The following is a 25,544-nucleotide window of genomic DNA, read 5'->3' as shown; positions in this document are numbered from 1 at the left end:
GTGTCCCTCATCGGTTTCTTTCTACTTTTACATAGCTACTAAAAAAATTTTAATTACATACATGGCTTGGCTGTGTTCCTACTTGAAAAGCAATGGTTTAGAGCACCAAGTCTGAACTTCCAGCAGGGGGCAGGCCTCAGCCAGCTACTGTTCAACTCTCCATGTGAGAAAGGAAACAAATACTTTCCCCACTCCTTACCCTGTCAGGTCATCCCAGACTCTAGAAATCTATCAGTTATAAAACCCTATTCCTAAGGTGCTAAGTTCCCCAGAGGGCCTGGTATGAGGAGAATTTTTCCCACTGCCCTACCCCTGAGCAGGAGGTGTTCTCTTGCTCTGCTTGTGCAGGGCTTCCCCTTGACTCCTTGGGCAGCCCCAGCACCAAACAGGGCAGTCACTGATGGACTCGTGAAACTCCCTCACATACTACTTATACAATCAGTCCTTTGCATTCTCAAAAAACCAGCCAATTCCTTCAAACCTTCTGTGCACCAGAAAGTAGAAAGCCTTCATCTGAAAGGACCCGACTAGTGTTCTCTCTCACAGTTCCCTTGCATGTGTTAGGAAACCAAGGACAGGAACCTGAGGCCCCCAGAGTCCTCACAACTCCTCATGGAGAACAGATACCAGGATGAGTTTTGAACATCACCTGACTGGGGGAAAAGGCCTCACAATGTACCAGAGAGGTCGCTCCCTCCCGAAAACCTCCAATTACTCTGTCTCCTGTGTAATATAATCCCTAAGTCTTGGGAGGAAATGTCTGACATTTCCATCAAACTACAACCCATCCAAATCTCTTTTCTCCTCCTTGCTATCATGGGCTCTCTCAAAGATAGCTAACAACACAAAATATCTCTACAGACGACATTCCTTTTACTTAAGCAGTCCCCCAGTGAACATGCCCTGGCCCTAGACAAGATACAGGCATGAGGACCTCAATTCTCCCCCCAGAAAAAAATGCAGCCCCACTCCATCCCTAAAATGGCCCAGCTCCTGATCAAAGCAGGTGGGAATTCTGGTCCCCCACAGAAGCCAGGGGACGGGAGGCTGTGCCAGGTCAATGGAAGGTGTGCCCCTGGCTCCCCTGGAGGCAGCTATAGTCCCAAATTCCCCACAAATATTACCTTATCCAAGAGCTCTCTTGTCTCCTCAGTCAGGGGGTCATGGGAGAACATGCAGTCATCACCATTAATGCAGTTCCCGGTTGTATGGTACAATTTACATGGAAAATCACGTTCAGGGCAGGTTAAGGAAAAGCATCAGCCCTCCTGGAACCCACCAGAGGGCAGAATCCAACCCCTTGCGTTTTGGAGATGAAGAAACAGAGGCCCAGGGAGGTGTTAACTGACTCGCTCGCTGTTGGCAGCAGACCCACAGATGAGACCCCGGTTCCTGAGACTCCTGCTCTGGAGGGCTTCCCGCCCCACTACACCGGCTTTGGGGCCTTTGTCTCTGGATCCCCACTCAACAGGAATAATAAAGGTTAATGATTTGCCCAAGGTCACACAGCCCACTGGAAAAATCTCAGGAAGGTTAACAGACAAGGGTATGGCCAGTCTCGAGATTATGTATAAAGAAACCAGAGCACATGTGCATCCGCTCCCCCATCTGCAGGACACCACTCCGCCACAAGACGGTTCAATGAGACCAAGACACACTGAACGCATGTCACAGCGCTGGCCCAGAGAACAAAGAAGTGTGTGCAGTGCAGGTCGGCTGCTATGGGCAGTGAGGAAGGAAGAAGTGGTGAGCATTTCATCCCATCAGAGTGAGCACCAAAGGATATCGTGCATGTAGGGGCAGTTCTCGGCTCTGGCACAGAACCCAGTGATGTAAAACTTGCACAGTTCTCGCTTCTTTGGTAGCTCGATGTCGTGGCTAAAATTGCAGTGGTCTCCCTGGAAGGAAAGCAAGGAAAGGGTAAGGTGGGTGGGGGGGTGGGAGGGAACGGGAAGTCCTGTCGAAGCCCATCTGAAAGGGGAGGTACTACTCTGTCACCGCTGGAGTGCAGAGGGACCACAGTGATGAGTGCCCCACAGGAAAAGGTGGGGCTCACCGACATGGTTTCCCAGGAACCTGCAAGTTCTGACAAGACCTGTGCCCTCTTCTCTTGGGCCCTGCCTCCCTTTCCCTGTCCCCATTCCACCAGGCTCCACTCCACTGCCCCTCACCCTCAATGCTCCTTTATCACTCTCTCCCTCTCCCTCTTCTTACCTGCATGCTGTTTTTCAAGACTGGCTGCATGGAGGCCAGTATCCAGCCCCATGCTTCTTCCTTCCTAACCTAACCTCCGTTTTGTTTGGGAAGAATGTGCCCCCAGCTGAAAAAGTACATTCCCCAGCCTCTCTGGAAGTCCTGGTCAATGAAATGTAGGCCAAAGTCCCCAGGGAGGACAATGCTGACTCAAAACAAACACCCCTTCACCCATCTTTCCTCTTAGCCCGTAGACGGGAGGATACCCAGAGGCTCAGCGGCCACTATGGAACCATGAGGACAAAAGCCACATGCTCAAAGATGGTGGACATTCCTGAAGTGGAAGGAGTCTCCCCAGAGTACCAGTGACCAGGGTACCAACCTCCTTCAGAGGGACGACGTCTGAACATTTACACTATTGGAGCTCAATTTTAACATCATCCACAGTCAGACACACTCAGAACACACACCCGAGTGAACAAAATAGAGAAACCGTTCGGGATAGCTATCTCCCCTTACTCTCATGAATGGCTACTTATCTTTCTACGGATTTATTATAAGCTTCTGAAAAGAACATAAGTTGAGATTGTATAAGGAATATTTTACACACACACACACACACACACACATATATTGGTCTGAAATATTTATTTTTCTCTAAAGCCTATACTGGGGTACAATATTCCCTGAGCACATGTGCACCAGTATCTGTCCACTGCCATCGTATTTGAATAAGAAGGTGGCTGGCTGAACTCATACAGGGTTATGCCCTCAGAACTCTATGGTCATTAGCTTATCTTCTGGTACTGAATGCTGCTGTGCAATTCAAGGCTGGCCTGATTCACTCCACCTCCTCCTCTATCTGGAAATCTTAATAATTCCCTCTCCGACATCATTAAAGATCAATAACTCAACCAGGACATATTACATCTTTATATCGGTATCAATCTTAATACGTTTGAGGCCATTTGGACTGGCTGAAAATTCTGGCCCCCAAACCAAGAAAAACAAAACACCAAAAAACAAGCCACAAATGTGTTATCACACTCTGGCTCCTCAGTCTCTCTGAGAAGACAAGAGAACAGAGTCTTCCCAAGCATTTCTTGGTAGTCAGTCAATCCCACCCTTACCAGGCCATGGCCCCCAATTAGCATAGCCTGTAGAACGTTCCCAGAAGCCTGAGCATCCTCTGGGAGGTTGCTGCCCTGCTCCCACGCCCAGGTACTTTAACTGGCCCCTTACCCACGTACACCGCCCCTCCACGAAGTATTTGCAGATGACTTTGCCTTTCTTGTCAGACTGCTGGTGGGGCTTGTCATGGTCACTCCTCCGGTAGCTCCCACCACCATCCTATTAGGAACACAGTGTGTGAGCATAAAGGGCAAGGAGAAGGAGGGGTTGGGGAGGGGGTGATGGAGACTGGCAGACAGGTTCTGAGGGACTGTAACAGAAGGTGGCCACTGAGGATGAACATTCCCTCGACAGAAGAATCTTCACGTAGCAAGAGTAGTGGCCAGCACGTTACCACCAGCACCAAGGCCACGTGGGGTCTTAGCCCCATGGTATGGAGTGCTGGCGCTCACACAGGAAAAGCTCTGGCACATGGAGTTGCTGGCAACTGAAGAGTACCACATAACCATACAGAACACATTCTCCTCCTAAAGGCAATATGCGCGTCTTCTGTCAAACTCTCCAGGCTACCTGGATGAGTCACCTGGAACCTTCCCCACCTCATAGACTCAGGTGCTATAGAGATGTGGTTTCAAAAACAGAGGGTCTCACCAGCAGCCCAGCCCCCCACCCCCAGAGATGTTTAGTGCTCAACGGCCCCACAGAGAACAGCTAATGAAAGCTGGACAGCATTGGCTAGAGGCCAACTCATTTGAGAAAAAAAAATCCAGGAAGGAGGCCTTGGCCAAACCTATCAAATCCAAATGAAGAGTCAACTCACGCCCATGTCCTCGTCATAGAAGTCTTCATCATCGTTCATTCCGCCCTTGTTCATCCCTCCTCGGCTGCCACCTCGACCACGACCCCGGCCCATCCCTTTCCCTCGACCTCGGGAACCCCGACCACGGCCTCGACTTAACCCTGCAGAGAAATGGCATTCACCTGCTGTTTCTCCCCAGGATCCAAACCCAGCAGCTGCCCAAAGGAGCCCCACCGACCCGTCACCTCCAGGGCCCTCTGCCCACCTCGTCCTCGGCCATCCTTGGACCGGCGGTACTGGTTCAGCTCCTTGGAGTATTCGTCATAATCCTCATCTCCCATTGGTTCCTCACTTTCTCCATACTGGGATTCCAGAAAAGAGGAGAAAAGGCGAGTGTCACGTGGGGAACGATGAACACTGTCCCTAACTGTACTTTCTGCCCCTGTCTTTTTGTTTATGCAGGTCAACATGAGACTCAGAAGGGCCAGTGAACAACTCAGGGTGACCTGCCTGTGCCCTCTCTTCACAGACCACAGCCAAAACTGGGAGGGGGAGGGGGAGGTGGGGGGTGGTTCTAATCCTCTCCCTCAAGCTCTTCACTCCTACAACTCCCAATTCCGGGGGCAAATCCAACAGGGAGCCTCCTACACAATGGACAGCTGTGTGGTTGTAACAAAGAGCAGACTCACTGCATACTGGCATAGAAAGGTCTTGGGCGGGGACAGAGCAATCAATGTGGAAGCTGTGTGTGTGTGCAGGGGGGCATGAATAAATAAGCACCTGACTGTAAAGACCTAAAACTTCTTTTTTAGGATTTTATTTATTTGAGAGAGAAGAGAGGGATAAATAGGCTCCCCCGCTGAGCAGGGAGACCAAAATAGGGCTTGGTCCCAGGATCTCAAGACCATGACTTGAGTTGAAGGCAGATGCTTAACCAACTGAGCCACCCAGGTGCCCCTAGGCCTAAAACTTTTTCTAGGAGACACTCAGGAAACTTGTCTTTGGAGATGGGAATGAAGTTGCTGGGGGTAGAAGGGGAGGGAGATGTTTTCACAGCTTTGGCACTTTTTCAATTTTGAACTGCATGAAGGTTTCCTCTATTTCAAAATAAGAAATGAATGTTGAGACACAGCCCTGCTGTCCAACACCCTCCCTTCCACTGTGGTCTGTATAGGCAGCTCCCAAAAAGTGCCCATCAACCTCCCATGTTCCCTGCCGCCACTCCTCCGGGGCTGGAGAAGAGCTTACTTCCATTTCTTCCTCATAGAAGTCTTCTTCATCCTCGGGGTGGTCTCCCACGGAGCCTCTGCCCCTTCCGCGGCTGCCTCTGCCCATGCCTCGGCCTCGAGACCCTCCACGACTGCCTCGACCCCGGTAGCCTCTGCCACGGCCTCGGCTGCCTGCAGGGTAATTCAGACGGTAAGTGCCCCGAGTGGGAGATCTCATCAGCAAGAGAGACGTGAGCCCATTTTCTGTCCCTGATGTCAGTCATGTCCTCTTCCTCCTCCTCAAGCCTTCTTAGCAGCTCCAGGTAGCTTGTCCCATCGCCCCTACATGCCCTCGCTAGTGGTCCTCAGGGGATCCCTGGATGGCGCAGCGGTTTGGTGCCTGCCTTTGGCCCAGGGCGCGATCCTGGAGACCCGGGATCGAGTCCCACGTCGGGCTCCCGGTGCATGGAGCCCGCTTCTCCCTCTGCCTGTGTCTCTGCCTGTGTCTCTGCCTCTCTCTCTCTGTGTGACTATCATAAATAAATTAAAAAAAAAAAAAAAAAAAAAAAAAAACTAGTGGTCCTCAGGCCTCAGCATTCTGGATGCTCACTGGCTATACTGCCACAGGGGCACCTGGCCACTGTAGGTGCACTCAAATGTCCAATACAGGGACTACTAGCCACACATGGCTATGGAGTCCCCGGAACATGACCAGACTAAGAGATGCTGGAGGATGAACCACCACTGGATTTACAGGACTCAGATTAAAAAAAAAAGTTAGAGAATATAAAACACTACATTTGTCTGTCTGGATAATGTGTTAAAATTAAGATTCTGAATGTGTTAGATACATAAAATATACTGTTAAAATTAATGTTTCCTTTTACTCATTAAAAAAAAATTATTTATTTATTCATGAGAGAGACAGAGAGAGAGAGGCAGAGACATAGACAGAGGGAGGAGCAGGCTCCATGCAGGTAGCCCGATGTGGGATTTGATCCCAGGATCTCGGGATCACAACCTGAGTCAAAGACAGAAGATGCTCAACCACTGAGCCATCCAGGCATCCCCCCTTTTGCTTTTTTAACATGACTACTAGAAAATTCTAAATTATGCGGTGACTTGTATTAAATTTCTATTGGTCTCGTGGTCTAGAATTTCCCCCAAAGAGCACGGCTCATCCAAGGAGGTGTCCAAGAACAAATTCCGAAGAAAGACTAAATGAAAGGCCACTCAAACAATAAGCTGTGCCTTTGGCAAGGCCAAGAACCGCTGAGCTAGAAGATCCCCAGAGCCCTACCCCCTTGTAAGTTGCAAAACTTTGCTGGCAGGAGATGGTTCTAAGAGGCCAGGTCTCTGGTGCTCCACCCTCCCCCACCATCCTCCTAACTGCCACAGGTTTAGGGTTCAGAGGTGTGGCAGTCCCACCTTGTCAGGTGATGGGAGCTGGGAGGATGGGGGGAGGGAGCTGGGGCAGCCAGCTGTCAGTGACCCTGGCCTAGATCAGATGGAAGCTGTCCCTTCTCTCTTGTCTGCAGCTGACCAGGAAGTGAATGAAGAAAACAGCCTTGGGCCACGTGGGCTTCTCCCCTGCACCTCCCAACCAGCCTGGCTCCATCCCCAGCTCAGCCTGAGCACTGAGGCTCTTCCAAGATGGCTCACTCCACCGCCCCTGGAGTCCCTTGCCCTGTAGGTACAGCTCCAGCCCTTCTCCTCCTCCTGGAGCTCCAAAACGAACGACTCCCATAACTCCCAATTCTTCCACACGCGAGGCTCCGCAGCCCCAACCCACAGGTTGGTCCCACTCCACAGTATCGCCCCAGCCCCTGGTCTGCCCCCATGACCCCACACCCTGCAGGGGCAGCAGGGCCTCACCTCGGCCCCGGCTGCTGCCCTCCTTGGCACGCCGGTACTGGTTCAGCTCTTTGGTGAAGTCGTCATAGTCCTCCTTGCCCATGTCCTCCTCCTCATCACCCTCATACTCGCCGTACTGCTCATTCTCATAGTCTTCGTACATGCCATAGCCTTTGCTGTCCATCTTGGAATAGGCCTTCTTGGGCAGAGATGTGGTGTGCGAAGGGGCATACTGCTGGTGGGACTGACAGGGAGAGGGGGGTGAGCCGGCCCCAGGGCCCTGAGTCCGGATCACCAAGGGCCCCACTGCTCCTGAAACTGACACAGCAGTCTGGGTGTCTCTGCCACCCAGGGGACAAGATGCCAGCCCTGGCTATTTGGGGGACTAGTTCCAACGTGAGGGAGAGCTGGGCGGTGGGCCCAGATGTTTCCATGCTTCAGAAAATGCCATGGCTTGAAAGAAAATTGAGACACACAGACCCCGGGATTCCTGAAGAACTGGGGAGGGAAGAGAAGGGGCTAATTCCCAGGGATATGCAGCAATCTCCTTTGGGGAGGAGGCCTAGTAGGCAACAGAGGCTTTTTTTTTTTTTTTCTTTTTCTTTTTTTTTTTTTAGTAATCTCTAGGCCTGGACATGGGACTCTAACTTAACCCTGAGATCTGAGACCCCTGCTCAGCAGAGAGCCTGCTTCCCCCTCTGCCCCTCCCCCACCTTGCTTGCTTGTATGCTCCTGTGCTCTCTCCACTCTGATAAATAAAATCTTTTTTTTTTTTTTTTTTTTTAAGATTTTATTTATTTATTCATGAGAGACACAGAGAAAGAAAGAGGCAGAGACACAAGCAGAGGGAGGAACAGGCTTCATGCAGGAAGCCTGACATGGGACTTGATCCCGGGTCTCCAGGATCACGACCTGGACTGAAGGTGATGCTAAACTGCTGAGCCACCCGGGCTGCCCTGATAAATAAAATCTTAAAACAAACAAACCCTGAACCAGCCAGGCCCTCCAAGAGGGGTGCTCCTTGGTCAAAATTTTCTTGGGGCCTTGGAATTCAATTAATGACCTACTTGGCAACCAAACTAGAAAATCATTTTGAATGATGCTTTCCAGAGCATGCTAGTGTCAAGAGATACTAGATGAAGTTAGATACACACACACACACACACACACACACACAGGCACCAAAATGGCCTTCAGTAGGTAAATGGATAAACAAACTGTGGTCCATTCAGACAATGGAGTATTATTCAGCAGTTAAAAGAATTGAGCCAATGAGCCATAGGGCTAAGAAAAGACAAGGAAACCACAAACATATACTGTTATGTAAAAAAAAAAAAAACTGGTCTGAAAAAAATTATACACTGTAAGGAATCCAACTATCTGACATCCTGGAAAAGGCAAAAATGCAGAGACAGAAAAAGGCTTCTGGCTTCCAAAGGCTCAGGAAGGAGAGCGGAGGTAAAGCATAGGGGATTTTTAGGAAATTGAAACTCTTTTATATGATAGTATATGGTGAATGCATAACATTAAGCTTTAGTCAAAGACAAAGAATCATAAAACACAAAGTGGAGAGCTTAATGTAAACCACAGGCTCCAATTCACAAAAACACATCAAGATTGGTTCATAGGGCCTGCCTTTTGCTCAGGGCATGATCCTGGAGTCATGGGATCGAGTTCCATATCAGGATCCCTACACAGAGCCTGTTTCTCCCTGCCTATGTCTCTGCCTCTCTCTCTCTTTCATGAACAAATAAATAAAATCTTTAAAAATGATTGGCTCATGGAGGTGCCTGGGTGGCTCATTCTTAAGCATCTGTCTTTGGCTCCGGTCATGATCCCTGGGTCCTGGGATCAAACCCCACATTTGGCTCCCTTCTCGGGAGGAAGTCTGCTCTTCCCTCTGCCAGTCTCTCCCCTCAACTCATGGTTTCTCTTCCTCTCAAATAAATAAATAGAATCTTAAAAAAAAAAAAAATGGTTCATCAATTACAACAGAAGTATCACACTTACATACACTGTTATAGCAAAAACTACTCAATTTTCTTTTCTTTTTTTTTTTTAAGATTTTATTTATTTATTCATGAGAGACACACAGAGAGACACAGAGAGAGGCAGAGACAGAGGCAGAGGGAGAAGCAGGCTCCATGCAGGGAGCCCGATGTGGGACTCGATCCCGGGTTTCCAGGATCACGCCCTGGGCCAAAGGCAGCACTAAACTGCCCAGCCACTCGGGCTGCCCCTCAATTTTCTATAAACTTAAAACTGCTCTTGGGGCACATGGGTGGTTCAATCGGTTAAGCATCTGACCCTTAGTCTCAGCTCAGGTCATGGTCTCAGGGTTGTGGGATCAATCCCTACATCAGGCTCCACGCTCAGCAGGGAGTCTGCATGGGACTCTCTCTCCCTTTCCCCCACGCATTCTTTCTCAATGATAAATAGAAAAACCTAGAAAAACAAAAACAAAACCTAAAATGCTTTAAAAAAGTCTATTACTTTTAAAAAATACGAACTGATTAAAAAAAAAGATCATAGATATATAGTCACAGGTGACTACATTAGCAGATCTTAAAACACCTCAACCCTGCAGGGCGCCTGGCTGGCTCAGTCAGTGGCATGGCACATGCAACTCTTAATCTCAGGATTATGAGTTCAAGCCCTATGCTGGGTGTAGAGATGATTTAAAAATAAAAACTTGGGATCCCTGGGTGGCGCTGCGGTTTAGCGCCTGCCTTTGGCCCAGGGCGCCATCCTGGAGATCCGGGATCGAATCCCACGTCGGGCTCCCGGTGCATGGAGCCTGCTTCTCCCTCTGCCTGTGTCTCTGCCTCTCTCTCTCTCTTTGTGTGACTATCATAAATAAATAAAAATTTAAAAAAAATAAAAAATAAAATAAATAAAATAAATAAATAAATAAATAAAAATAAAAACTTAAAAAAAAAAAAGCCTCAAACCCTAGTTATCAATAGAAGCTGCAGTGTGCCCTGCATTACTTATCAAGATCAGGTTTAGATTTTTTTAAGATTTTATTTATTTATTCATGAGACAGAGAGAGAGAGAGAGAGAGAGAGAGAGGCACGCAGAGACACAGGCAGAGGAAGAAGCAGGCTCCATACAGGGAGCCTGATGTACGACTAGATCCCAGGACTCCAGGATCATGCCCTGGGCTGAAGACAGGTACTAAACCACTGAGCCACCCAAGGATCCCCCTAAGTCAGGTTTTTTAATTTAATTTAATTTAATTTAATTTAATTTAATTTAATTTAATTTATTTATTTATGATAGACACACAGACAGAGAGGCAGAGACACAGGCAGAGGGAGAAGCAGGCTCCATGCCGGGAGCCCAACGTGGGACTCGATCCCGGGACTCCAGGATCGCGCCCTGGACCAAAGGCAGGCACCAAACTGCTGAGCCACCCAGGGATCCCCTAGGTCAGATTTTTTTTGTTGTTGTTTTCTTTTTTAAAGATTTTTATTTATTTATTCATGAGAGACATGCAGAGAGAGACACAGGCAGAGACACAGGCAGAGGGAGAAGCAGGCTCCATGCAAGGAGCCGGATGTGGGACCCGATCCCAGGTCTCCAGAATCACACCCTGGGCTACAGGTGGCGCTAAACCGCTGCGCCACTGGGGCTGCCACCTAGGTCAGGTTTAAAGTCTGAATCCCCACTAGCAGATCAACATCAACTGTAATATTGTACAATAAATTATCCATTGGGCTGGATGATGTGGAGTCACAGGATACTTGGGGTATTTTTTAGAGCTACTATAGCTTTATTATTATATTTTTTAAAATTTTATTTATTTATTAATGAGACACACACACAGAGAAAGAGAGAGGCAGAGACACAGGCAGAGGGAGAAGCAGGCTCCATGCAGGGAGTCTGATGTGGGACTGGATCCCAGGTCTCCAGGATCAGGCCCTGAGCTGAAGGCGGCGCTATACCGCTGAGCCACCCGGGCTGCCCAGCTACTATAGCTTTAAAAGCACTTTTTATCTAACCTTGAAAATCCATGTTGATTTTTCTTACAGGTTTTGCTGGGGGGTGAGGGGGACAGCATACAAACGAAATAATTTAAATGCACATCTAAGTTCAGTGTTATGATAGGATGAACATTTGACTTCTGACTTCGCAGCACTTGAGATCATTTATTCCCGTAAAACCATTTCATTCCCTAGCCAATTCTCCACAAATGGTTGTTTCTGAACAGTGGCAGCCAGCCAGCTGTGACAGGGATAAATTAGGAGCTTTCTTGGAGATGGGGACATCCGGAGTCTTGCCCAGGGCATGGGAAGAAGAGTGAAGTCTTAAGAGCATGGCCAATGGCTCGAACCCCAACTCCTGCACTACAGGGCTACAACCTGGCTGGTTTCCCAGGTCTGTTTCCTACCCTATAACATGGGGAAAAAACAAAACAGGATCTCATCTTGCAGGCTGAAAAATCCACATGAAGTGCCATGCAAGAGTTCCCAGCACACGACAAGTGCTCAGCAAACACGGACCATTTATCCATGCCTGTCCTCCGTCCCCGCTCCCAGCATCATGGGGGCCCCTGAAGAGCAAGTACTCACAGGCGCGTATGGGGGGCTATACTCCCGGTACTTGCGGTGCCCCTTCTCGCTGGGACTGAAATCTGAGTCATCGGAGAAGTCCGAGAAGTCATCGCTGGAAGAAGCATGGCGCTGCAGGGACAGGGGAAGTGGACTTAGTCACTGTGCTGCAGGCGGGCCTCTCTCTGGCAGAGTCGGCTCAGGGACAGACACTACTAGAATGTGCCAGAAGGGCTCTGAGCTCTCCTTGAAGCACCTCGCCTAGGGGCGTTTAGCGGCAATGGAGCATGAACAATGGAGCATGAACTACCGACTCTTTAAGAGAAAAAAATAACGCTCTTTATCCAATTTGGGGAAGGAATAAACAACACTATTAAGAGTGCCCTCCGGTCTATGAGACAAGCTTGGGCCCTGAGGCTCTGAGCTAGGCCTGGTGCCAGGCAGCCCAGTCCCAGCACACCTTCTCCGACCTACTTTGTGCTTGGATTTCCTCCTCTTCTTCGATCTCCTCTTCTCCTTCTCCCGCTCTTTCTTCCGCTTTCGCTTCAGTCTCCTGTGAGACTTCTCCTCGTCCGAGTCGCTATGGTGCTTTTCCCCCTTCTCCTTCCGGCTCCTCTCGGGCCCTCCAGAGGTGTCCTGGGTCTCCTCGGCCCCATCATCTTCCAGTTCACCTTCTTCCAACTCACCATCCTCCCTATAAACCAACCCCAAAGCCAAAGTGAACCTGCGGTGTGAGAGGAACCATCTGAGGGCTCTCGGCTGGCCAGGGCTGATAGGAACAGAGAGCCCAAGTGCTGTAAGTAAGGCCTTCCCTGGGAGGATGTGGGAGCCACTGCCTCATGTCTCACCCCTATCCTCCCCTCAAAGGGACTGTGTGGCCTGCTTTCATGTAAGCGGGATGGGGGCAGTGGGTTGGGGTCCCGCAACGCTGGATTTTAAAGGTCCTGCCACTGATATTGGGATGACTCTAGGCCAGGACTTTTCAAAGTGCTCCAGAGGACTAGAGTTCTAAGAAGAAAAGTGGTAAGGCTCTGTGGCCAAATGATGTGAGGAAGTTTCCATCCTGGGGCTTCACAGTGCTCAATGCTCTAACGGAAGTTCCTGTAAGTCTTACCATCAAAAAACCTGTACAACCCCGTGTTAGAGCATTTCCAAAGCTTACTTGGCCACAGAGGCTGCTTGTCTCGAGGAAACATGGACTAGCGTTCACCCCAGAATGCACCAGTGCACAGTGGCCAGAGGTCACAGGCGTGGCTGCAGCCCTACGGATGAGTCCTGTGAGCTGAGGGTGAGGGTTGTGGGCAGTGGAGCCGGGGCCATGGCTCTGAACCAGGGAGTGGTCCCCCAGACTCCTGGGCCCTATCCACGGTCAGGCCTGGACTGGGCTAGAGGATAGCACATATTTACCAAAGCCCCAAAAAGAAGAGCTAGTGATAAGCTCTGGTCTCCAGGTTTCAAGGCCTGACCTACACCCTCAACTGCATAGCTCTGGGCTGGGGAGTCGGGGAGCAACCGAGCAGCTAGGGAAGGGGTAAGGGAAGGGTCTCAGGTTCCAGAGCCCTCCTAAGGCCCTCTCCTAACAGCTGCGAGAGTGCCCACAGAATGGATCCTCCCCACCCCACTGCTCTGAGCTTGGGTATCCCTTCTGGTTATCACTTCCCTCACATCACCCCCATCCCCAGTACTTTAAAAAATAAAAGCACTCTCCAGACATGACCAATACTGCCAACAGGACATTCTAAATACCTATATATCTCCAGGGTGGGGTAGAAGTGAGGGGATAAACAGGATTAAGAAGGAAAGCAACTGGAAAAAGAATCCAGTTTTTACCACCCACAGACACAGTTCTCACAAGTACAGGAATTGGTTTAAAAAAAATAAAGTGTTCAAATCTTGAAAAAGCTCCGAGAGTTCCTCATGCATGACCATGGAAGAGTATGTGAGACAATGTAAAAAGTTCCTTCCTTCTCTATTAACTAGGACCCTAAATGAGACCGAAGAAAACAGAAACAGTGGTGTAATGAACCCAGGACCAAAAAGGCTAACCACAAAGGGAATTAATTCAGGCAGAAAAGATCTCGCTGCTCAGGCGGGACCGGGGTCAGTGTGAGAACAAGCTCACTAGGAGAGCGGGCCCCAGAGCCTCCACAGGTTCTACCAGACAAACACACTGGTGATTCTCCCAGAGTCCGTCATGCCCTGTCGCTCATGCCACCCCCTTTTGTCCACCCCCGGGGTGGTGCTGCTCCCCAGATGTCAAGGATGCTGGCAAGAGGAGCCTCTTTTAACCCTAATTCCAATTCAATGGGGTCAGGTTAGCTTAAAACCCTAGTGGCCCCAAGCCCACAGATACCCCAGCAGAGGTCAAGAGCAGCTCTCACATACACAAGGCAGGACACAATATTTGTTCTGATGTTTCAAAGGCATCATCAGGGAGATGACCGATGGGCGCCTCAATTGGTGCCTTGTGTGGCTTCCTTGCAAACTGCCAGGTTGGGGTGGGGGAGGTGGTCAGCCCCACAGGAAGATACAGAGTAAAGCTGGGAGGAGCCTGCATTCCTGACAAGTGAGGCACCTTCCGCACCAGCTTGGGTGTGGCACCAGCTTGGGTGTGGCACCAGCTTGGGTGTGGCCACAGGACAGGGTGTGGGACGACAGGGTGTGGGACGGAGCTGCCTGGGCTGGAGTGGCCTTGCCCACAGTAAAAGTACCACCCAACTGGGGAAACTGGTTTTGGCAAGCTCACCAACCAGAGGGAGTGGCTGTTACAGGGCAGCATGGCTGAAGTTGAGGACTGCGGTGGCAGGCGGTCAGGGGGTGGGGGTGGCGTTGGGGGTGTGTGGGGCCACTGGGGGGGGTGGTTACTGGAGAGCAAACCTGATGTGCATCCCTGCTGGGAACACCTGCAGGCAGGCCAGGTCACCACACCTCAAGAGAAACACAGGGAGAGGCAGCCAGACCATATAGACAGACATTATGGAGCTGAGGAAGGCCCTAAGACAGAGGCTAGCCTTCCATGAAGAAAAGCTAAAAAGAGCGGCACTCTTGACAATAGTCTGGAAAGGAAAAAGCTCAGAGGGACATGATGAAAATTACTCAGAAGCCCAGGGCAGGCAGACAATAACTGCCTGGGCTCCCAGAAGCCCTGATTAAAGAAAGTAAGGCTCCCATAGGGAGAGACCCTCCTGAAATCAGGAAAAGCCTGTCAGAGGAGAAGGGACATCCAAGACCTCTTCAACCCTCTTGTTTCAGACAGGAGGTCTTCTAAGGGAGAGGAGGTAAAAGGACTCATCAAGAGCCAACAGTCCAGACATTCTCTCACCTCTGCTCACTCCAGGGCAAGGACACTAGGATAGGGCAGAAAAAGGTCTTGCCCAAGGTCAGCAGAGGCCACCATCACTGTCCTGCTGCCCCATGCCATCCTGTCTGAAAGAGCCAGCCATTCTACATCTAATACCTGGGGGCAACTCCAAAGCCTTAACCGTCAGCAAGAATGATTCCAGAAGAAAGCATTTTCATTCCAAAGGATTTCCCAAAGCAGGGGTGGAGAGCATTCAAATCCACCCTACAGAGATGTTCAGCCAAAGAGGAATTCTCTGCATTATCTTATTAACACCTTCAGGATATCTGGGCTCAGCAAGAATCAACCATGCAAAAAAAAAAAAAAAAAGAATCTACCATGCAGGGATGCCTGGGTGGCTCATTGGTTGAATGTCTGCCTTATGGCTCAGGTCGTGATCCTGGGATCAAGTCCTGCATCAGGCTCCCCCCGCAGGGAGCCTCTTTCTCTTGCCCCTATCCTATGCCTATGACTCTATGAATAAATAAAATCTTTAAAAAAAAGAAAATAAAAAAGAATCTACCAAGCAACTTTTTTACAGAACAGGTCATGAATACTTAGGAACTTTGTTTCCTGAGGGATCTGGAAGAAACTGACAAACAGAAACAAATAGCTGGTGACTGATGAAGGGGAACAGGAGACCAGAGAGGACACAGATGGTGACACCCTAGTGACCACTGTGCATTCTCAGTGTTACCTGGCTGTGCAGTACTCTCAAACTTCTCAGAGCCCTAGGCTAACCTCTGGTCACCTGGGGGCGGGGGGGGGGGGGGGGGGGGGGGGGGAGGAGTGCCCCTCTGCCCACACAGGAAGTTCCCAGCTAAGTGTCCTGCACAAATACAGGGTCTATTTTCCTTGGGGGGCGGGGGAAACAACAAGAAAACCAAGCCACCTGGGACAGGGGCAGAAATCCTGGGGACCACTGACACGCCAGCACAAAAGCAGTCTCGCAATCGGCAGCTGGGCTTCAGTGGTGTCACTTCACAGACTGCCAGCAAAACCCATGTCAGAGTGGGATTAAATACCGAGGAAGCGCGCCTAATAGACTGTGACATAATCCCTCAAGAAAAGTGGGGGAAGCCCCATAGTGCTAATCATTTCAATCCAGACCTGCCAAGCCCTCTTGAGACCAGCACGCAAGAGAAACCCTGCAGCGTCAGCCAGAGCAGGCAAGATCTTACTCCCAGAGCCTGGACTGGCAACATCCCAGGATGGCTGCACTGGGGTCAGCCTGCCAGAGCCATTAGGGACGGGAAACCAACCAAGCTGGGGGACGGCCTTGGAACTGGCCCCTGGGAGGGAATGGGCAGAGGCCAATGACTTGCAGAGGGTCAAATCTGTCTTGTGCCTCCTAGACTCAGCTTCCAGGGCACTGAAATTTCCATTCACAGAACTGGCGACACCCAACTCCTCCTCTCAGGTCAAAGAATAGATCTGGATGCCCCTTCTATGGGCTGCCTATTTGGCCACTCTGCAGGGCACAGGAGAATGCTGAATTCATCACACACCAGGGGCTTGGCAGACACAGCACTCGGCAAAGAAATCTCATGATTCCAAAGTAGGCTAGCCCCACCCACCAGCCTACAGATTTGGGTGTGTGGCTTCTTCCTGCAGGCCACGTTAACAGCCAGCTCTGCTGCTTCCTAACTGTGCTCTTGGGTTACCTTAGCCTTGGTTTTCTCATCTGTGAAATGGGATCACTGTAGCACCCATGAGGGTTGTTATGGTTAAATGAGATAATAAGGATAAAGCCTTTGACAGGAGGAAAGCATCAAGAACCAGATAAAAAGCAGCTACTGGTTTTAAGAACCAATTACCAGGGATCCCTGGGTGGCGCAGCGGTTTGGCGCCTGCCTTTGGCCCAGGGCGCGATCCTGGAGACCCAGGATTGAATCCCGCATCAGGCTCCCGGTGCATGGAGCCTGCTTCTCCCTCTGCCTCTGTCTTTGCCTCTCTCTCTCTGTGACTATCATAAATAATTAAACAAAAAAAAAAAAAAAAAAAAAAGAACCAATTACCACCAGCATGCCCCTGCATGGATAAGCCTAAACTGGCCCAGATGCTTAATGGAATGCATTTTCTCTATGGAGAAGCTATGGCCAACTCCCCTTGGGGGCCACAGCTAACTGCTGGTCAACTTAGTTCCTAGCTTCACTTAGCCCTAACTGTGCATGCACCGACCTCTCCCCACAAATCCTGCTGCTGAAACTGACAAACCAACACCTCCCCTTCCTCAGCTCTAACTTAGGTGGTAAAAGAAAGTAATCGAGTCACTGACCAGGAAGGAAAAGCACAGGGAGTGCTGTACCCCAGGAAGAATGGACAAAGGCCACTTAAAAAAATGAAGCTTTCCAACATGGAAATTCTCCAGACAAGAGATCTGGATGGAAGCTGAAAGGGACCCTGGGTTTGTGGATCAATCTGGTTTACAAAAAAAGGGGGGGGGAGGCGCAAAATAAAAAAGGGAGAGAGAGAAGAGAGAGAAAAAAAAGAGGGAAACTCATGGGAGCAGTGGCTGTTACCTGAAGATCATGAGAGCCCTTGACAAGAGGCGGCTAGGTTAATGTGAAGGTCAGGGTTATGATCATTAACTGCCCAAGCGCTCAACAAATTGCCTGGGTAGGCTCTGAATGACCCATTAACTAGGGACAAAATTACAAATATTACAAAGAGGCTCTGCCTCTTCAAATGTTTAAAGACAGGCCTAAACACAGAAGTCCCCAAATCCGACCCAGTGGGGCAGTTGTCTACTAAGACGAAAGGCACAGAGCCTTTCCCTCCACTGAGGTGGAGCAGCCCCAGGGGGTGGGGAGGAACCTCACTGAGGGATTTTCAGAGGCAGGAAATTCTTGAAATAAGCCTCTGGGTCTTGCACATGTTTTTCAATGTCCTTACTACCTAGGTTCATCGACCAGAAATCAAGAGCAAATGAGCTCTGTGTCTCCTTTCCCTCAACATTCTCAGGTAGGGGCACAAGACAGTGACATCACACCATTTCCATGGTAACATGACCATGTCACAGACACATCCCCATCTGAGCAGCTAAGCATAAACCAACCAGGGAAGAAGGGAAGCCCAGAGACCACCAGTACCCTGAACCCCTCACTTCAACGTAAGCATAAGAGCCTGCCCGGTGCTGGGACCCGGACATGGACACACCTACTGCCAGAAGACAGTATGAGCCGTAACGGAGAAATCTGAACCTGGACTGGGTATTTCAGATATGAAGTAACTAACTACTGTTAGTTTTGTTAAGACAGAATCATAACTTTGTGGTTCTATTTTTTAAAAATACTTTTAAGCTAGAAACATGTACTGAAGAGTTTGCAGGGGAGATAAAGTGAAATCTAGGATCTGCTTTTAAAATATGCAAGGCTGGGATCCCTGGGTGGGGCAGCGGTTTGGCGCCTGCCTTTGGCCCAGGGCGCGATCCTGGAGACCCGGGATCGAATCCCACGTCGGGCTCTCAGAGACAGAGAGAGAGAGAGAGGCAGAGACATAGGCAGAGGGAGAAGCAGGCTCCATGCACCGGGAGCCCGACGTGGGATTCGATCCCGGGTCTCCAGGATCGCGCCCTGGGCCAAAGGCAGGCGCCAAACCGCTGCCCCACCCAGGGATCCCAAAAAAAAAAGGATTTAAAATATGCAAGGCAAAAAATAAATAAAATATAAAATAAAATAAAATAAAATAAAATAAAATAAAATAAATAAAATAAGCAAGGCAGATGGGGGATGTAGGGAGATGACCCAAAATTGGCAAAATGGACATAACTGTTCCAACTGGGTAGATGATGGCTTCTCTCCTCTGCTGAAAATGCTAGAAAATTTCCATTAAATTTGACAGTAAGTAAGAAAGAAAGAAAAAAACAGAAGAAAGAAAGGCAGGCAGGCAGGCCAGCCTGAGTGGGGACAACCTCAGCAAAGTAGACAGCTAGAGTCTGGGGTCGGGAGTGGGATAGGGCAAGGTTCAATCACCTCATCAAGTCCTTACCTCTCCGCCCTGATTTCTTCAATGACAAAACCTGCCTGGAAACCTCAGGGTCATATATACAAAAGCAGAAGACAGTATTCATGATAAACATTCTGGGGACACCTGGGTGGCTCAGTGGTTGGGTGTCTGCCTTCAGCCTAGGGCGTGATCCTGGAGTCCCGGGATAGAGTGCCACATCGGGCTCCCTGCATGGAACCTGCTTCTCTCTCTGCCTATGTCTCTGCCTATCTCTGTGTCTCTCATGAATAAATAAATAAAATCTTAAAAAAAAAAAAAAAGATAAGTATTCTGTATTAGCAACCTCCGTGCCAGGTACCATACTACTAATGAGTTCACTTCTGCTTGTCTCACACTGAAGCACAGTAACAAATCTACATTGGTCCTGGATCCTTGGCCGCCTGTCTTATGGACAGGCTGAGAAAAGAGAAGAAATCTGCCTATAGGGGTACCTGGGTGGCTCAGTAGTTGAGCATCTACTTTTGGCTCAGGTTATGATCCCAGGGTCCTGCGATTAAGTCCAACCAGGCTCCTTGAGCATGCTTCTCCCTCTGCCTATGTCTCTGCCTCTCTCATAGGAAAGGAAAAGAAAAAGGAAAAGGAAAGGAAAAAGGAAGGAAAGGAAAGGAAAGGAAAGGAAAGGAAAGGAAAGGAAAGGAAAGGAAAGGAAAGGAGAAAGCAAAGAGAAAAGGAAAGGAAAGGAGAAAGGAAAGAGGAAAAGAAAGGAATGGAAAGGAAAACTGCCTTATAGGGTCACAGCAGGAAGAAGCAAAAGTGAAACAAGTCCTGGACACTCTTGACTCCAGGCCCAACTCTTAACCTCTACCCTTGAGATATTTAGAAATTATCTGGAAGAGAATAATTAACTCAACAGGCCAAAAAACAAAATGCCTGCCCTGAAATTTGTAACTGGGCTGGCAAAAATAAAATAGAGGCACAGAAAGCAAACTAAATGCAATATCTCAAGAAAGGCTAAAGTGAGGTATTAACACATTGGGTGAGGTCCTTAACACTCTTGTGCCCTGGGTTTCAACTGTGAAGTGAAGACAGCAACAGAACCTCTGGGAGGGATGGAATTCACAGGGGAAGGATTTCCTGAGACCATGTAAATCAAGAGCTTAGCACTACGCTGGCCCAGAATAGCCCTTAGGAGGAGAAATGAACTTCATGCAAAGACACAAGGCCAATACAGTTCTTCTAACACTGAATAAAGGGAACTGAGACGTTCAAAACTCTGACCAAACATCTTTGGATAGTTCAAGGAATAAGAGAGGCACACAAAGGTCCAAGGAATCCTAGCGAAAACCCAAGTAAAGAGTCTTCTCCCCAGACAGAAAACAATGGAATCCCAAGGAAGGAAATTCCAAAGCTGTCCAATACCAGAAAGAACACTCTATCCCAAAGTATGTGGCATCCACACTGGGGTTTGTCCAAGCACACAAACCTCTTAGGCAGGGCAATTCTACAGAGCTTCAAACAGATTGAGAAGAAACCTGGCCTGCTAGAGGAGTCTCATGGAGTCAAGGGTCATTTCATTTGCATGAGTGGCTCTTCTTCCACTCCCGCTCACTTTGAACACAGCCCCTGTTCTGGATAAAGGCATCTATCTCTCTGATCCAAGTTCCTCCTGTCAGATGAACCTCTGAAACTGGTTTCTCAGCAACAGAGAGTTTCTTTTAACCACCTTCTCATGCCAACCATGCTTCAGACTGCTTACAGCTGGAGAGATACTGATTCTCATCCAGGGAGGGCTGATTTCTATTATTCCAGAAAGAAAAATCAAATCCCTGAACTTGTGAACCAAGAACCTTCCTTGTAACTTTTCCTGAACACATCAGTTTGGTTCCGCTCAATGTACATTCGACTAAAAGTATTGATATTTTCAACTTGAAAGAAACTGGGCCTTGGATTACTAAGATTGCTTGTTCATATATCGCTAAAGAATTTTAGGAGAGGGATGCCTGGGTGGCTCAGTGGTTGAACGTCTACCTTCAGATCAGGGCATGATCCTGGAGTCACAGGACTGGGTCCCACATTGGGCTCCCTGCATGGAGCCTGCTTCTCTCTCTGCCTAGGTCTCCGCCTCTCTGTGTGTCTCCCATGAATAAATAAAATCTTTATTTTTTAAAAGATTTTTATTTATTTATTCATGAAAGACAGAGAGAAAGGCAGAGACGTAGGCAGAGGGAGAAGCAGGCTCCAGGCAGGGAGCCTGATATGGGACTTGATCCTGAGACCGTGGATCACGCTGAGCCAGAGGCAGGTGCTCAACCGCTGAGCCACCCAGGCGTCCCAATAAATAAAATATTAAAAAAAAAAGAAAAAGAAAAGGAAAGAAAAAGAATTTTAGGAGAACCGTAATTTTCTGTATGCAACTCTTCGTTAACTTCTAGTCAATTGTGGGCTCCTGGAGGGCACATTAGAAGATGGGAGTGACCGGACTTTCCGAGGGCCCAGCAAAGGGCCAGGCTCAGACTGTCTGGGTGCTCGGGATATATTCCACACAAACCCAGCATCAACATCAGCTCTGCACACCTTCTTTGTCAGTGGCATCAATATAGACACCGGACCATTTCCCAGGCAGTACCCTGGATTACTTAAAACTCCAAGAAGGTGATTGAGGGGTTTGTCTTTAACCGAAAACTCATTCACCGAATGCTTATCGAGGCCCTCCTGAGAGGCCAGAGAAGGACAAAAGCCTGAATGTGATTGATGCATCAACCAAAGTCAAAGTAAAGTGGCCAGCAATTGGCACTCCCAGGGAGGCGGCCCATTTCCATTGCCAGTAAGCTATGGTCCTGAGACTGCTCTGCTGTGCCACGAAATGACAAGGCCTAGAATCCCAAGGAAACCTAAGCCTTGAAGTCTGTTAGGAAAACGAGGAGGGCTATAACCAGTCACCTGCAATGCACATTTAACCAAGTGACACATCTGGCCCCAGTTCTCTGGGGTCGGGCCTCAACAGGGATGTGTTAGCTGGGATCGGCTTCCACACTAGCTTTATAAAGTCTCCAGTTACTTCTAATAAATGAAAATCCCTTCAGTTAAAGGTTCAAATGCCCAGGCTTGGGCCTCTACATGCACTGGAAGGAGAACAACATGGGGTTGACAGAGCCGCACCAGGTCATGGAGAGGCAGCACACCTCCACTCTTTCTGAGGCCTACTTTTTCTTCCTTAAAGTAATCTACACCCAACATGGAACTCAAACTCACCACTCCGAGATCAAGAGATGCATGCTCTACTAACAGGGCCAGCCAGGCACCTTCAGGACCAACTTTAAAGGGAATACCTATCTTCCCTCCCATGCTCTCCCACCACCTCTGCCACAATAAAAATCATGGCAGCTGCTGTGCAGGTAGTAGGCATATCATACCAATGTGGAGGCCAGCAACTTCTTTAAAAGGCCAAAAAGTAAATACTGTGGGCTTTGCAGGCCATACAGTTTCTGTCTCAACTACTCAACCCTATTGTTCAGCATAAAAGCAGCCACAGATCATATAAATTAATGGGCATGGCTTTGTTCCAATAAAACTTTACTTAGGGGGAAAAAACAGATGGGTAGGCTTTAATCAGAGAGCTACAGATTGCCCACCCACCCTATCAGCAGTGGTTTTTTTTTTTTTCTTTTTTTAAAGATTTTTATTTATTTATGAGAGACAGAAAAGAGAGAGAGAGAGGCAGAGACCCAGGCAGAGGGAGAAGCAGGCTCTATGCACGGAGCCCAACGTGGGACTTGATCCCTGGTCTCCAGGATTATGCCCTGGGCCGAAGGCGGTGCTAAACCGTTGAGCTGCCCAGGCTGCCCATCCAGCAGTGGCTTTTAAACTTTGACCTTGACATCTCCTCCTCTACATTCCTCTCAAACAAGTTTTATTAAGCGGCTTTAAAACTCCACTATACTCTGCTTCTTCTATCCTCTCTCCTTTCCTTGTTTTTCAAATGCAGGAGACAAATCAATAAACAGGACTTCATATCCTACTAATGGCTGAACACTGCAGTTTGAAAACAGCGTCTCCAGGACAGCATACAGGTATAGAGCTTAGGTCTGGGTACAGACTGCCCGGGTTTTAACTCTGCCTCCATACCCACTAGGCTCTGTGACCTTGGACAAGTGACTTCATTTCTGTTTCAAATTCTCAGTGTAGGGGCGCCTAGACTCACTAAAGTGTCTGCCTTCCCCTCAGGACAGGATCCCAGTACCCAGGGATAGAGCACAAAGTCAGGCTCCCTGCTCAGTGGGGAGCCTGACTCTCCCTCTGCCCTCCCCCCACCATGTTCTCAGCATGCTCTGTGTTCTCTAATAAACATCTTAAATAAAAAAACCAAAATTTTCAGCATTGGGCTGGGGTGCTATCACATGAGAAGCACTCAGAAGGTCCCTGGCAGGTAATCTCTCCCCTTCAGACTATCACACTTTTGGAAGATTAGCAGTCACTGATTGCTAGTCACACAGGATTGCCCTGACTCCCCCATCTACACTGTCCACTGTTAGCCATGATCTCTCTACCAGAAGAGGACCAACCCTGGCTTAGAGGGAACAAACGGAATCCATGCTGTACTAACCTTTATGCTTCTGGAATTTATGGTTTCTGGGGTCACTCGGCAGGGACAACAGGGATGAGGGAACCAGGTGCTCAGCTAATGATGGATCTGCCTGTGATCCAGCCACTCAGTCTAACCTTGCAGTTCATTTTTAAGACACCAGTGCTGCAGTAGCAGCAGCAACCCGTGACCATGGCCAGAAGCTGCAGATGTCAGACATGGGAAGGAAATCTGAGGCCTGCTACAGAAAGAAACAATCTTTGCCCAAATCTAAATAAAGTCCTCAAGAGAAAAGAGCTCCTTGCACACTCTGAAAACTTTTCTGCTCCAAGAAAAGCACGGGACAAGCCTGGCTGCTGAATGGAAAAAAAAAAAAAACAACCCTTAACTGACTCAGCCAAATTCTCAAGGGTAGGAAAATCTTGGGAGTTGGAACAGGCCTCGCTTATTTCCCAAGACTCTGGAGAAGGGATGTGAAGGGCTTGCTTACAGTGATGTGACCAGTCGGCAATGGGTTAGGTGCCACAGCCCTGCTTTCTCAGTTCTCAGGAGGCCTACCATGGTTGTAGTAAGACTCAGATCCTAATTGCCAAAGATGTACACAGGAAAGTCATCAGCAAAAGCTCAAGACGCCATGACTGTTTCAGCATCTGTAATAAGGATGTTGAGCAAGCAAGCCATGCCTCAAGATGGCTTCCACTGAGTTTCCACCTAGATCTCCCTGCAATTAAATAAGCTGACCAGAAACCTCTAAGAGGTGAAAGATAAATTGACTTCCCTCAAAAACACAGATGTTATGCTTGCTTCTGCTTACATACCAGACTATAAATTCTATTTAGAATTGTTCTCTAGTAGGGACAGTAAGGAGATAAAGAAACCAAGCTTTGCTGAATGCCAGGCACTGTGTGGGTGTCCTGCATATGCCCACTTGACCGCAATGACCCTGAGAAACGGGCATTATCTTCAGTGCCCACTGCAGGGAGGGCCAGGCCTAAACACAATCTTATCTGTCTCCAAAGGCCACACTGTTCGTTCCTATCCTGTTGCCACCTCCGACGTTCAGAAGATGTCACCACTCGCCTTACAAATAGGGATCTGAGTCACCAATTCACAGATACAAATTCACAAAGGGGGGAGAAAAATAAGAAAGATTCTCTACCCTGAGCAATTTGGCCAAGAGAACCAAACTATGCTCCCAGCAAATATCTGGTATTGGAATAAAAAATTATTCCAATAGCAGGATGCAACTAAGTTTACACCAACCAAGGGGCCATCATTTTGTCATCAACTGATCAAGTCAGAAATGTAAAAACTGCCCACATAATCTCCTGTTATTACTAAGAAACCCTGTGCAATGTTTTCAGGACTGCCATCTCCAGTAACTATCAAAAGTAAAATATTTGCGCAGCAAAGACAAGGTTGATAAATATGGAAAGCCAAATCCCTGAAAATCTATAATCTGGCTCACTGCACACAGCCAGTTTTACCTCGGACTTAACCAAATGAACTTTATAGGCCCACCCAAACAGGCAGCTTTTCCACTCTTTCAATTAGATTTTAATTATGAAACCAGCCTCAAATAATTAATTCTGACAAGACTCTCACCACTGATGAGCAGACCACTCCTACCGATGCTTGAATCAACTTCTTAAAAGCCAACTATCAGAAACCCTAGAAAACAGCCTTTCTTCTATTGTATCAGGAGCTGTGTGGTAAAAGTACAGGCAAGCACTCTGCTCACTTTGAAACGCGGCATTCACTTACTGTTTGCTCTGAATTACTCTGTCACTCAACTTCCTACCCTGGGTCAAAACCCATCGCTTCGGTACTAGACAATTTTGTCCACAGGGACCAAAAGCAGGTTCTCTGGAATATGGTTCGACCTAGAGCTATCCACAGAAGACTGAAAAGAATTAGTGATTTTCACCATACAGGC

At 48.6% G+C, this 25,544-nt stretch overlaps 2 protein-coding genes across 13 annotated transcripts in view; one reads left to right on the top strand and one right to left on the bottom strand.

Moving 5' to 3' along the window:
- The window catches only part of ZC3H4 (zinc finger CCCH-type containing 4), a 46,664-nt gene that overhangs the window by 15,681 nt on the left and 5,439 nt on the right, over positions 1-25,544 (bottom strand). For 7 of the 8 annotated variants that reach the window (XM_038528468.1, XM_038528469.1, XM_038528472.1 and 4 more), the window contains 9 exons: positions 12,213-12,432; positions 11,760-11,870; positions 7,207-7,429; positions 5,372-5,523; positions 4,389-4,485; positions 4,145-4,284; positions 3,436-3,543; positions 1,787-1,898; positions 1,125-1,234 (listed from right to left, as the gene is read on the bottom strand). In XM_038528468.1, the coding sequence (XP_038384396.1) occupies positions 1,125-1,234; positions 1,787-1,898; positions 3,436-3,543; positions 4,145-4,284; positions 4,389-4,485; positions 5,372-5,523; positions 7,207-7,429; positions 11,760-11,870; positions 12,213-12,432 (1,273 nt within the window). Of the gene's footprint in view, positions 1-1,124; positions 1,235-1,786; positions 1,899-3,435; positions 3,544-4,144; positions 4,285-4,388; positions 4,486-5,371; positions 5,524-7,206; positions 7,430-11,759; positions 11,871-12,212; positions 12,433-17,600; positions 18,016-25,544 lie in introns of those variants that run through there. The other variant, XM_038528476.1, reaches the window with a different exon arrangement.
- The window catches only part of SAE1 (SUMO1 activating enzyme subunit 1), a 106,924-nt gene continuing 99,517 nt past the window's right edge, over positions 18,138-25,544 (top strand). For 3 of the 5 annotated variants that reach the window (XM_038528480.1, XM_038528478.1, XM_038528479.1), the window contains exon 1: positions 18,138-18,290. Coding sequence is in view for 1 of the 5 variants with exons in the window: in XM_038528477.1 (XP_038384405.1) it covers positions 23,048-23,096 (49 nt within the window). In the remaining 4 variants the exon portion in view is untranslated. Of the gene's footprint in view, positions 18,307-23,011; positions 23,097-25,544 lie in introns of all 5 variants that reach the window. The other 2 variants (XM_038528477.1, XM_038528481.1) reach the window with 2 other exon arrangements.

Source organism: Canis lupus, chromosome 1 (genome assembly GCF_011100685.1).
Source record: "Canis lupus familiaris isolate Mischka breed German Shepherd chromosome 1, alternate assembly UU_Cfam_GSD_1.0, whole genome shotgun sequence".
NCBI lineage: Eukaryota > Metazoa > Chordata > Mammalia > Carnivora > Canidae > Canis > Canis lupus.
This window is presented reverse-complemented; position numbering and strand designations above follow the sequence as displayed.